General features: G+C 35.2%; 1 protein-coding gene across 1 annotated transcript; it reads left to right on the forward strand.

Moving 5' to 3' along the window:
- Positions 1 to 6653: 6653 nt before the first annotated feature.
- On the forward strand, positions 6654 to 8385 carry LOC18436657 (F-box/kelch-repeat protein At5g15710). The gene has a single exon (XM_006846890.3). The coding sequence runs from the start codon at positions 7003 to 7005 to the stop codon at positions 8143 to 8145; it is 1143 nt and encodes a 380-aa protein (XP_006846953.1). The 5' UTR covers positions 6654 to 7002; the 3' UTR covers positions 8146 to 8385.
- Positions 8386 to 11323: the final 2938 nt, after the last annotated feature.

The raw sequence follows: 11323 nt of genomic DNA on the forward strand, positions 1-11323 counted from the left end.
TGGTCTGATAAAACAACTGTGGTCTGCAATCCACAGTTGAAGGTGGAGTGCCCCGTGATTGTTGATTCAATTCCTAAACCATATAGATCATTTTTCTCATCAAACTAATTTAATTATTTGTGTTTTTTTTATGATGAAAATTATTTTAAAATTATTATTTGAATTTTTATAAACCCCTGTATATTTTATTTATAATTTTTAGATTTATAAAATTAAAGATATTAATTTTATAATAGTTTAAATATTCAAATAATATTCTAAAAATTCTTTTATTAATTTTAAATATATATCATGGGGGCCCATTGTGCACATGGGCCCACCATATTTCTAGAAGGTGGTGGCTCATGAGTGCCTTCTTTGGGTGGCACGTCCTTCACTTACTATCTTTTTAAGATTTTGATGTGTGGCATATGGTTGGCTAAATATTGACTTAATATATCTTTGAAAGATTTTGTGAAAGTATGAAAAAGCTTGTGCAATTTATGGGATGTACAATCTTTTGATTAGATATTTTCTATCGATGGAAAAATGGTTTAGGAAAGGGAGATAAGGATTTATGCACTTTCTATAATGTTGATGGCCCATCTATAGAATAGATGGCTCGGATCTTTCACCCCACAAGTCGCCCTGATCAACGGTTTACATTCAATCTCACTAGAAGAGGCAAACTATGGGAAATCCTAAGAAACCCTAAACCTAATTTTTTACTATAAATAAGGGTGTACCCCCGTTATTCTCTACACCTTCTCTCTTGTCTCTCACATCTCTCTCTTCCCTCTCTAAGGGGCACTCCCCACTCTCTCTCCTCTCCTTTCTAGACCTCTCTCTCCTAACCTATCTCTAGAGGGGCACGCCCCAACCCTAGGCCACCTCCTAAGTCTCTCTCTAATCTTGATTAAAACTTAAGGGTTGGGAAGTAGGGGATATGTTAAATTAAGTCTTGGGGGTTAGGACCTAAGTTCAAAACTTGGGAATTCTAAAAAGTTCCATAGAATAATTTGGCCTAAACTTGCTTTCCTGTTTGAGATTGAAGCTAGATCGTTGATCCCTTGCCATCAGATAGTGGTGACTCGGTGTGAGGTGTAATAAGCCCGGTTGAAGTAATCTCTAGCACTCTCTACTTTTATTTATTACAATTTCATCTTTATATTCTCAAGCATAATAAATAGTTATTCTAATGGCTTCAAGTTTCAAGATCTTGGTTTTATTATTTTGTTGCTTTTAGTTTGAAGTATATGTTATTGTAATAAGACTATTTGTAAGTGATCTTTTGTCAAAATAAAAGGGGTGAGGAAAAAAAAATGTATTATTCCTCGGTAAAATATCACATTGGTCCTTTCTTTTAGCAACCTTATAGAAACCACAACCCTCTCTAAATACAATAGCATATTTCTTTAACTAAGATTGTTTTTCTTGGCTCCTCCCTCTCCTAAAGTTTCTCTCTTTAATTTGTCTACTAGGAGTTATACATTCTAAACTGCTTTGGTGTTCTTGTCTAAAAGTTTTTCTCTCTCTTTCTAAATCCAACAAACCAAATTATCTCCTCTAAAGAACTTTTCTCTTTCTAAATAGAAGAAGTTACCATGTTTAAATTAGGAACCACTCTGATAATATTGAGACGCCTCTTTTACCTAAAAGCTCTCTATAAAATATAGGTCCACTCTTGTACTCTTTCTTAATCTTTCTTGTACTCCTCTATATCCATATTCAATGTGGAACATCTTAAATAGAAAACCGAAGTCCATGCAACGAGGGGTTTTCAATTGGGTCAATCACCTACCTCTTAGATGTCGATAATCCAAAAAAATTGAGAGATTGGGGAAGATGTCGTAAATAAAATTAGAATTGAGTGAACAAAATAGAGATGTACAACAAGAATTTTATGTAATCGCCACATACCGATGAAGTTAAATAGCAAGTTCTATAGGACAACTGTGAGACCAGCTTTGCTCTATGAGGTACACTGTTGAGCAGTCAAGAAACAACTTACCCATAGAATGAGTGTAGCAGAGATGAAGATGTTGAGATGGATGAGTGGCAATACAAGAATGGATGGGATTCGAAATTAATACATTAGAAAAAATTTGAGTATGACACCAACAAACGATAAAATGAGAGAGAGTAGACTTCGGTTGGCTAGCCATGTGTGGCATAAACCCAATACAATACATGTTAGGAGGTGCGAGTTAGTTCAAGTGGAAGGCACAAAAAGAAAAATGAATAGGCCCAAAAGAACATGGTTGAAAGTAGTGGGAAATGATATGAGAACTTATGGTCTCACTGAAGGTATGGCTCTCAATAGAGCAGAATGGTAAACCAAGATTCGTGTAGCCAAACCAATTAGTTAGGAAAGGGCTTTGATGATGATGAAGAAACTCACCTCTCAGATGGATCAACCTGATGCGGACTAGATCTAGACTCAAATATTAGACTGGATTGGGTCGACCTTTGGCCCGAATCCATACACAAATATCCGACTCAATGGATTAGGTTTGGGTCAAGGTTGATTGGACCTGACCTAATATTTATGTGTAATATATACAGTGGACACCCCCATAAAGATTCAGACTAAATGAATTCCTTGAAACCTCACTTCTAAGCTCTAAGGACCACACTAAGTCTAGTGAATCTTAGCGAGCTTAGGCACCTTAGTGCAGACACTCCCCTCGAATTTCTGGCAAAGGAAAATCCTAAAAACTTTGATTATGAGTATCGATGACCACGCAAACCCTAATAAGCTATAGTTAGCTTAAACCTTGATTACTTGAGCAAAAGCCTTCCAAACTCTATCTCAGGCCGTAGTAGACCTCGAAAGCTTTCCAACAGTTCAATAATCACTCAAATCAGACCTTTGTTTATAATTTGTTTAAGATTAAAACCCTTTACAATTTCTTCAAAAAAAAGAAAAAAAAAAAAGTTTAGCTCTTTTACGGCCAATGGCCAACATGTCAATCTCAGATGCAAATCATTTTGGAGATTTTACCACCTTCTTTTGACCCTCATCCACTCAGGCAGCAGCGGCCTTCACCCCCTTCACCATAAAATCCACTAAATCCTCTAAAAGGTTGAGTTTATTTCCGTTGAGCGATATCATCCTGCTTTTTGTATTGTAATCCATCTTAAATCACACACACTAGCTATCCCCCATGCATTTCGGTTAGCTATTGCCCAATTGTTTCGGTTAACTATCGTACAATCGTGAACTGCCGCCCGATCTTGAGTTGCCGCCCGATCGTGAACTGCCGCCCAATCGTGAATTGTCACCTGATCGTGAACTATCGCCTGATTGTGAACTACCCCCCAATCGCCAACTGTCACCCTATCATTCTGACATCCGATCATTACTGTCGCCTAATCGTTAACTGCTGCCATCGTCAGTTAAGCCTTCGAAAAAAAAATTTCACAAAATTTCGGCAAAGCTTCCTCGTGAGGGTTTGAATCCCAAAAAAATCCCTAAGCCTAATTAATCGAAAAGTTAAGTCGGGGCATAGCCCAAAGCTGTGACTAGGATTAAAGGAGTGGGATTTGTTTTCTTCCTTACTTGTCTTATGACCGCTAGGCTCGCTATATTAAAAAAAGGTGATAGGGGGAACCAAGCGACGAGGGAAACACACTCCGATACCACTTGTTAGGCTTACCTAGTTAGCGCCATCTCGTACGAATGCAGATGTGCGCAGTAAAACCCGAAAATATGAGACACAAGATTATAGTAAAAACGATGTGTGTGTATGAGTGGGAAAACATGCAATAAAGTAAATAAAAAATAAATCTTACTGGCAATGGATTTACGTGGTTCACCCTTTCAGGTTAAGTCTATGGGAGAAAGAGATGAATCCACTATTAACTTTGCAAGTTACAATAGTCTTCCAAGAAACAACTTTTCCTAGGATGACTGATTTCATCTAGAGACTTCTCTCTAAGATTTCTCTCTCTGATCTCAAAGACTTCTTTTCTTTCTAGAGAGGTTTTCTCTCTCTAAAAGAAAATGTTATATATTTCTCTCCTTTTTCTTCCCTTCTCCCTCTTTTCTATCAACAAAGAAAATACTCAAGAAGAGGATCACTTATTCTCTTTCGTCTTCTTCTTATCTCTAAGAAGAACGATTACTTTCTCTCTATTATTTTTCTCGCTTAAGATAAGGATAACTCTCGCTCTTCTTCTCTTTAAGAGAAGGATAATTTTCTCTCTTCTTCTTCTTTTCTTAAACTAAAATCGCATTCCAAATATCTAGAATATGCATTTTCAACACCAAAACGTCAACTACATGTTACATGGGCTTTACAATAAACGGTATGGTCTGTATAGAACCTAGGCTCTAAACAATCGAATTAGAGCCTGCCTTCAAATAGTCTTAAGAAACGTAGTTTCAATACTAGAAATCTTTTTGATAGCTTTAAAATATATTTTCATCATTATTTATAAAGTTTAAAGCTTAAAAATAGTGTAGATTCAGAGATCTATGAAAATTTGGAAATTTTGAAAATTGACGGTCCAAAAATGCGTTACAAAATACACTATTTCTAAAACTTGAAATCCATATTTTTTCTCATATCCATGCATCTTAATGTCGAGATAATCAATTTGAGGATATTTAAGCATCAAAACAACATCTTCTAATGAAATTTTTAGGTAGGCTCTAATTTGATTGTTTAGTGCCTCGGCTCTATATAAAGTTTTCCCAACAATAAAAAGTAAAACCTCATTCCAAATATCTAGAATATGCATTTTCAAAACCAAAAAACCCTCAAGATGATAATATCGACTTCAACAAATCTAGAAATAAAATGGGTTTCAAGCTCTTAAAAATAGTGTATCTTGCAACATATTATTAGACAAATATTTAAATATCCGTTAACCTAAGCGTATTTTTAGAAATTCAGATTTCATTATCATGGAAAATAGGTTCTCATGTTAAAGACTTCAAGAGCCCCTGCAACATTTTATGAGTTGAGATTTGTGACTTTTGTACGCATGTAAAATTGATAATTCATATTTTTAATAAAATTAATCAATGTATTTGTTGTTTGGAAGTGGCTAATATAAAGTTACCGGATATAAGTTATAGGTAGTTTTATATAAGTTTATCTATCCGAAACTTGTTTTTATTCTATTTGAAATAATTTGCCAAAATGAGGTATTTTCGGCCATAATGCCTAAAAATAGTTAAAATTTGCCAAATCAAGTTAAAAATTAAATAATATTTTTGAACCGTTCTTTTTTAATATTTTCATGTGTTTATAGATTTACTTGATTTTAACCATTTTTAGAATTTGAAGTTTTATAAAATAGATTCTCAAACCATCCTACAAGTTTTTTATACCAAAATTCTATTTATGATGAAAATTAAAGGTACACCTTAATTGGATATTTTAAGGTTGCAACCTTATTGAAACCACACTCTAAAAATAAAAAACCCTTGTTTTTATTGAGGGTGTGGTTTGTATAGAGCCGAGGCTCTAAAAAAACAATATAAAGCATATCTTCAAATAGTATTAAGAAATGTGGTTTCAAAATTCTATTTATGATGAAATTTAAAGGTGCACCTTAATTGGATATTTTAAGGTTGCAACCTTATTGAAACCACACCCAAAAATTAAAAAGCCCTTGCTTTTATTGAGGGTGTGGTTTGTATAGAGCCGAGGCTCTAAAAGATCACTATAAAGCATACCTTCAAATAGTATTGAGAAATGTGGTTTTAATAATAGAAAGTTTTGTAATAGCCTTAAAATATATTTTTATCTCTAATTATAAAATTTAAAGCTTAAAACAAAGTGTAGATCGAGCAGATCTATGAAAATCTTGAAAATTGACGGTCCAAAAATACATTACAAGATTCACTATTTCCAAAACTTGAAATCTATGTTTTTTCTCATATCCATATATCTTGATATCGAGATGATCAATTTGAGGACATCTGAGCATCGAAACATCCTACTTCTAATGAATTTTTTGAGGTAGGCTCTAATTTGATTGTATAGAGCCTCGGCTCTCAATAAACTTTTTCCTTTTATTGAAGACCCTGCACCTTGCGCAATTCGCACCCATGAGATCTTACTAAAAAAGCGTTACCCCTCTCACACAAATCGTGTGTGTGATTCCTCAACTAATTCGACATAACTCCATCTCTTAAACAAGAGGCATTCTTTCTTATGGTCGTATGGATTGTAATAATGGAATTAGGGAAAATTAGAAAAAACACCAACATCACATTTTCTTTGCAATTTACTCCCAATCTAATTATTTTTCTCACTTTTTTTCTAAAAAACAAACTTTCTATGTAAATACTTCCAAAGAAAAAAGGTCACTTTTTTAGACGAAAATATTCTTTCCATATATAAATATCATTTTGGACATATTTGACCGTTGACTTTTGGACTCTAGTAGCACATTACCGGAGCTCACGATCATATTGCCGAAGCGCACAAGTGCCGAAACCCGCAGCTGCCACACCATCATATCAGTCTTTGCAACTGTCGAACTGTCGTTTTCAATGGCCGGATCGCATTTTACACCGTGCCGGGGTGCTACTACGGAGCCCTACTGCCAGACCGTACTTTACATAGTGTCGGAGTGTTACTGTCGTACCTAAATTTATATAGTGTCGAACGCTTCAGCCGGACCGCATTTATATAGTGTCGGAGTCATCTATTTTGGTGGGATAGAGGAGGAACTATTTTGGTGGGATAGAGGAGGGAGGCATGGATAAAGTAAAAGTAAAAAATGGTGGTTTAGGTATTTTTTTTATTTTTTATTTATTTAGGGGGTTTTTACATTGAAAGAATAGAAAAAAAAAAAAAAATGGGAGAAAATGTTGCGTTGGGGGTACGTTACATGGAAGTGTAATTTGTTTTTTTTTTTTTGGGGTAATTTTCCCATGGAATTATGCATCACCTTGTGGGATTAAGAAAGCCCCATTTGGAGTGAATCCGTTTCTCTCTATCTCTCTCCTTTGCAGCTAAAGGTCTAAAGCTGCTCTCTCTCTCAACCCATACCTACTGATCAATGGACGCTTCTGCAATCCAGACCAGTGAATTTCTTATAAATGAATATGAGGAAGAAGAAGAAGATTGGTTAATGGTGAAACCAGCGAGGGTAAATGCAAAGCAACTCCCAGACCACATCTGGGAGAACATCCTTTCAGGGCTCCCCATTTCTTCCCTTTTAAAAATGAAATCAGTCTGCAAAAGCTGGAGAACCATCATCAATTCCAACACCTTCTTGACAGTATACAAAAAGCTACCACCCCAAGATCTCTACTTCTTCCTCTTTGCTGATTATATACACAAATCCATTGCAGCTGCTTATAACCCAACTGATAACAAATGGGTTTTGATCCCTCTCTCTCACATCTCATCCTCTTGCCCAAGCACTTGTTGTAAACTAAGGCGCCCCATTGTCTCTCATGGTGGTCTAATTCTTGCTGAGGACCGAAAGGGGTCACTGGTTTTGTTCAATCCCTTCACAAAAACTTGTAGAACTCTGCCCCCCATGATGCCCATGAAGTGGCCCTATGTGGTTGCCATGATGGGTTCTTATGATTCTAGTTTTAAGATCTTAGCCATCAGCACCACTGATAAAATCTCATCTCAGGTCTATGATTATGGCCGTAATTTGTGGGAAATGAGTGGGGAGTTCGATGGGAGGTTTGCCATGATTGGAAGTGCAGCTTGTTTAAATGGGTTCTTGTTTTGCTTGAGTCATGGCCCTGATTATCTTTTGGCTTATGATATTAGGATGGGTACATGGGATTTGGTCAATGGCAATGCTTCCATACCCCATGTCTCATGTTCTTATATATCAGAGTATCAAGGTTCATTGATATTGGTTGGTGGGGTTGAGGAGCATGGGGCTATGAAGAGTATTGATATATTTGAATTCGATATGAGAGAAAGGATATGGCGCTTGATATGTAGGATGCCCCATCACTTATTCATTGGGTTTGGTCTTGGGAAGCTAAGCCACTTTGTGACAGTGGCTCATTCTGGTAGGATATGTTTCTACAAGAATTCTACTTCTTCAATCATGATGTATGATATGCCTGCAAATAGATGGTCATTGCTGCCCCCATGTCCTCTTGATAGCTGCCTTAATAGGCCATTGTGGTTTGGCCTTGCTGTGGAGCCAAGGATGGATGTATTTGTATGATTTCGTGAAAAGAAAAGGGACCTGACTTCCACAGTTTTCAATGATTCCCTTGCCTCATGTTCTTCTATGATTTGAAATCTTCCTATTTTCTGAACTAGATGGATTGGATGTAAATATCCAATATGGAATATTATTACTATTTTTATGGAGATTGTGGCCTTTCATTCTATTCATTATCTTGTTCTATTAATTTCGCAGTCTGTATCTATAATGTCAATGAAAATGTATTTATTAAGCAAATGGACTCCTAAACTGCTACAGGGGATTAATGTCGTCATCCTTAACTTTCTTTCACTTTGTCCTCTTAGCCTTGTGAGATGATTTTGTATTCTTTGTGTGTGTGGTAGATCCATGAGATGCGTGCATTCATTATTGTGAACTTTGTTAGACAAGCTATTGATGCATGGACGGACAAAAAAAAAGCCTTGGACACCAGTATTTTGTCAATTCGTCATTGTAGAGAATTTATTTTGATTTCATTTTATGAATAAATTATTGTACTGAATGTAGCTATCATTTCATCAATGCATTATTGTACCCAGCTTCACTTTTATTTCATCAATTCACTGTTGTACTTAGTTTTGCTTTATTTCCATCTTATAGGTTTGAAGCATGTGCTGTGTTTTCACTGTTAACTGATTACAAATGCATGGGCTTTGCATTGTAAAATATTTAACTGGTTTTTGTTCCATGATTTATGATCTATCTAAAGTTCATTGACTAAAATTCTATCTAAAGTTCATTGACTAAAATTCTTTTTCATTACTTCAAATTTAATTATTGTATTCTACACCAATGATATTAGATTTTTGATGTATAGATACTGAAAAATGAATGGGTCTTTGCGTTTTAATGAAATATCTGTTTCTTCTTTCATGATTTACGATCTATCTGAAGTCCTTTGCCTAAAATCTTTTTCATTACTTCAAATTCAATTATTGGACCCTACACCAATCATATTAGGTGTTTGATGTATAGATAGTAATGTGCTATGATGTGCTGGTGTTGCCTCTTAGATTGATAGCAGTGATACTAAAGAAAGATTCATAGCAGGTTTTCGTTTTGATGGAAAACATGTTGTCTATAATGGGAATCAAACCAACACTGTAGGGAAATATGGGTAGGTCAACAGAGGATAATAAAAATATTCATTAAATAAAAAAATGGAATCATTAGAAAACATCAAATAATTCAGCAAGGATTTATCATTCGCAAAAAAAACCGGCAAGGATTTCTACTAACTTAGGGCTTGTTTGAAAGGTGGAAGGCCCCTTTCCCACAAAAATCTGGGAAAGCCGCACTCCCCTATTTTGGCTTCCACCAATCTAGCCCGCCCTTAAAGAATTTAGAACTAAGACTTAGGGTTGTAATGCAAATTTCAGTAGCAAGGAGTGTGAAACACATTATTAGTTTATAAAATTGAGTTCAAACCCTCCACAATGGCATGTGAAACACATCTCTAATTTCTTAGAGGCTAAAGCTCATTATTCTCATAAATAAAAGAGAAATTTATCAAAGTACACCTCACTTTTTTACTATTTGACATTTTATCTTATTTCTTCTATTCCATGTCTAAATCATGTGTATTTTGATGGGCATTTTGATCAAAAAGGCAAAACGTTAAATAGTTAATATCTTATGTGTATTTTGACAAATTTCCCCAAATAAAAAGAGGCTAACCGCAAAGGTTCTCTGTACTTGAATTTCCTTCAAATCCAAATAAGTAATTAACCTATTATATAATCCAAACCTAACTCTTGAAACTTTTTGGTTAGTCCTTCAGTTTTGTTATTAGAAGTCATTGTCCTTGAACCATATTTTTATGTTCTTACCATGATTCTTGAACTTTGTTTATAATTCTTCTTATAATTCTTTTCATCCCATTATCCATAAATAGCTTGTCTTATTGACATAACATTTTTTCTTGTAAGTGAACATTTATTGATGAATTGGTTTAGACATGAGGTTCAGACTCTACTGAAAAGGGGATTGGGAATGGGATTTTGTGGTCAAAGTTTTTAAAGGACACCGTATGGAGTTAGGTATTAAGATGAAAAAGAAGAGAATCATACAATGTCTCCTCATTATCTCAGACTGCCCTTTCTGTGTTAGTCCTTCGTTTTTGTTATGAGAAGTCAATCCTTGAACCATATTTTTATATTCGTACCATAATTCTTGAACTTTGTTTATAATTCTTTTCTTCCCATTTATCCATAGATAGCTTGTCTTATTGACATATCATTTTTTCATGTAAGTGAACATTTATTGATGAATTGGTTTAAAGATGAGGTTCAGACTCTGCAGAAAAGTGGATTTCATGAAGGGTGCTCTCAATTAATTTGGGAATGGAATTTTGTGGTCAAAGCTTTTGAAGGACACCTCATGGAGTTGGGTATTAAGATGAAAAGGAAGAGAATCATACATCGTCATTCGTCTCTTCATTTTCTCAGACTGCCCTTTTTGTGTTTTATTTCATTTGGATATTGGTAATGCTTATTTGTTTGGCATTTCATATTTGATTAATTTAACCTTTTTTTGTAACTATTTATCATTGCTTACAACAAGAAATTTATTGATATATCTGGGGAACATTTATGGTGTCATGGTGTTGTATGAACCCATCTAAGGAGTTAGGTATTAAGATGGGAATGGAATTTTGAGGCCAAAGGTTTTAAAGGACACCTCATGGAGTTGGTATTAAGATGAAAAAGAGGAGAATCACTCATCGTTGTTTGTCTCTTCATTATCTCAGACTGCCCTTTCTGTGTTTCATTCATTTGCATATTGGTAATACTTCCTTGTTTGGAATTTCATATTTGTTTAATTTGACCTTTGTTTGAAACTATTTATCATTGGATACAGCGAGAAATTTATTGATATGTGGGGAACATTTACGGTATCATGGTGTTATATGAACCGATCAATGATTGTGGTGCCATGTTCACATTCTCATCCAACCTTCTCATCCATTTCTTCTTCATTGCCATTTCCTATTTACATGCATTTCACTTTCTTAACTTGTCCTTTGGTTGTGCTAAGCATGTCTTCAGGATGGAAGTGGAACCACATGTATCCTGCACAGGTGTAGATGCCTGCGGTTCTCAGCTCCTTAACTTGTCATGATCACATTTTCCACCAACATGGATACGGGTGTCAGGGATCTGATCAAAATCGAAAC

Source organism: Amborella trichopoda, chromosome 11 (assembly GCF_054954075.1).
Source record: "Amborella trichopoda isolate Santa Cruz 75 chromosome 11, AtrichopodaSantaCruz75HAP2 v2.0, whole genome shotgun sequence".
Classification (NCBI taxonomy): Eukaryota; Viridiplantae; Streptophyta; class Magnoliopsida; order Amborellales; family Amborellaceae; genus Amborella; species Amborella trichopoda.

Coding starts and splice junctions, on each gene's coding strand:
- LOC18436657 (XM_006846890.3), top strand. CDS start 7,003: ATGGACGCTTCTGCAATCCAGACCAGTGAATTTCTTATAAATGAATAT.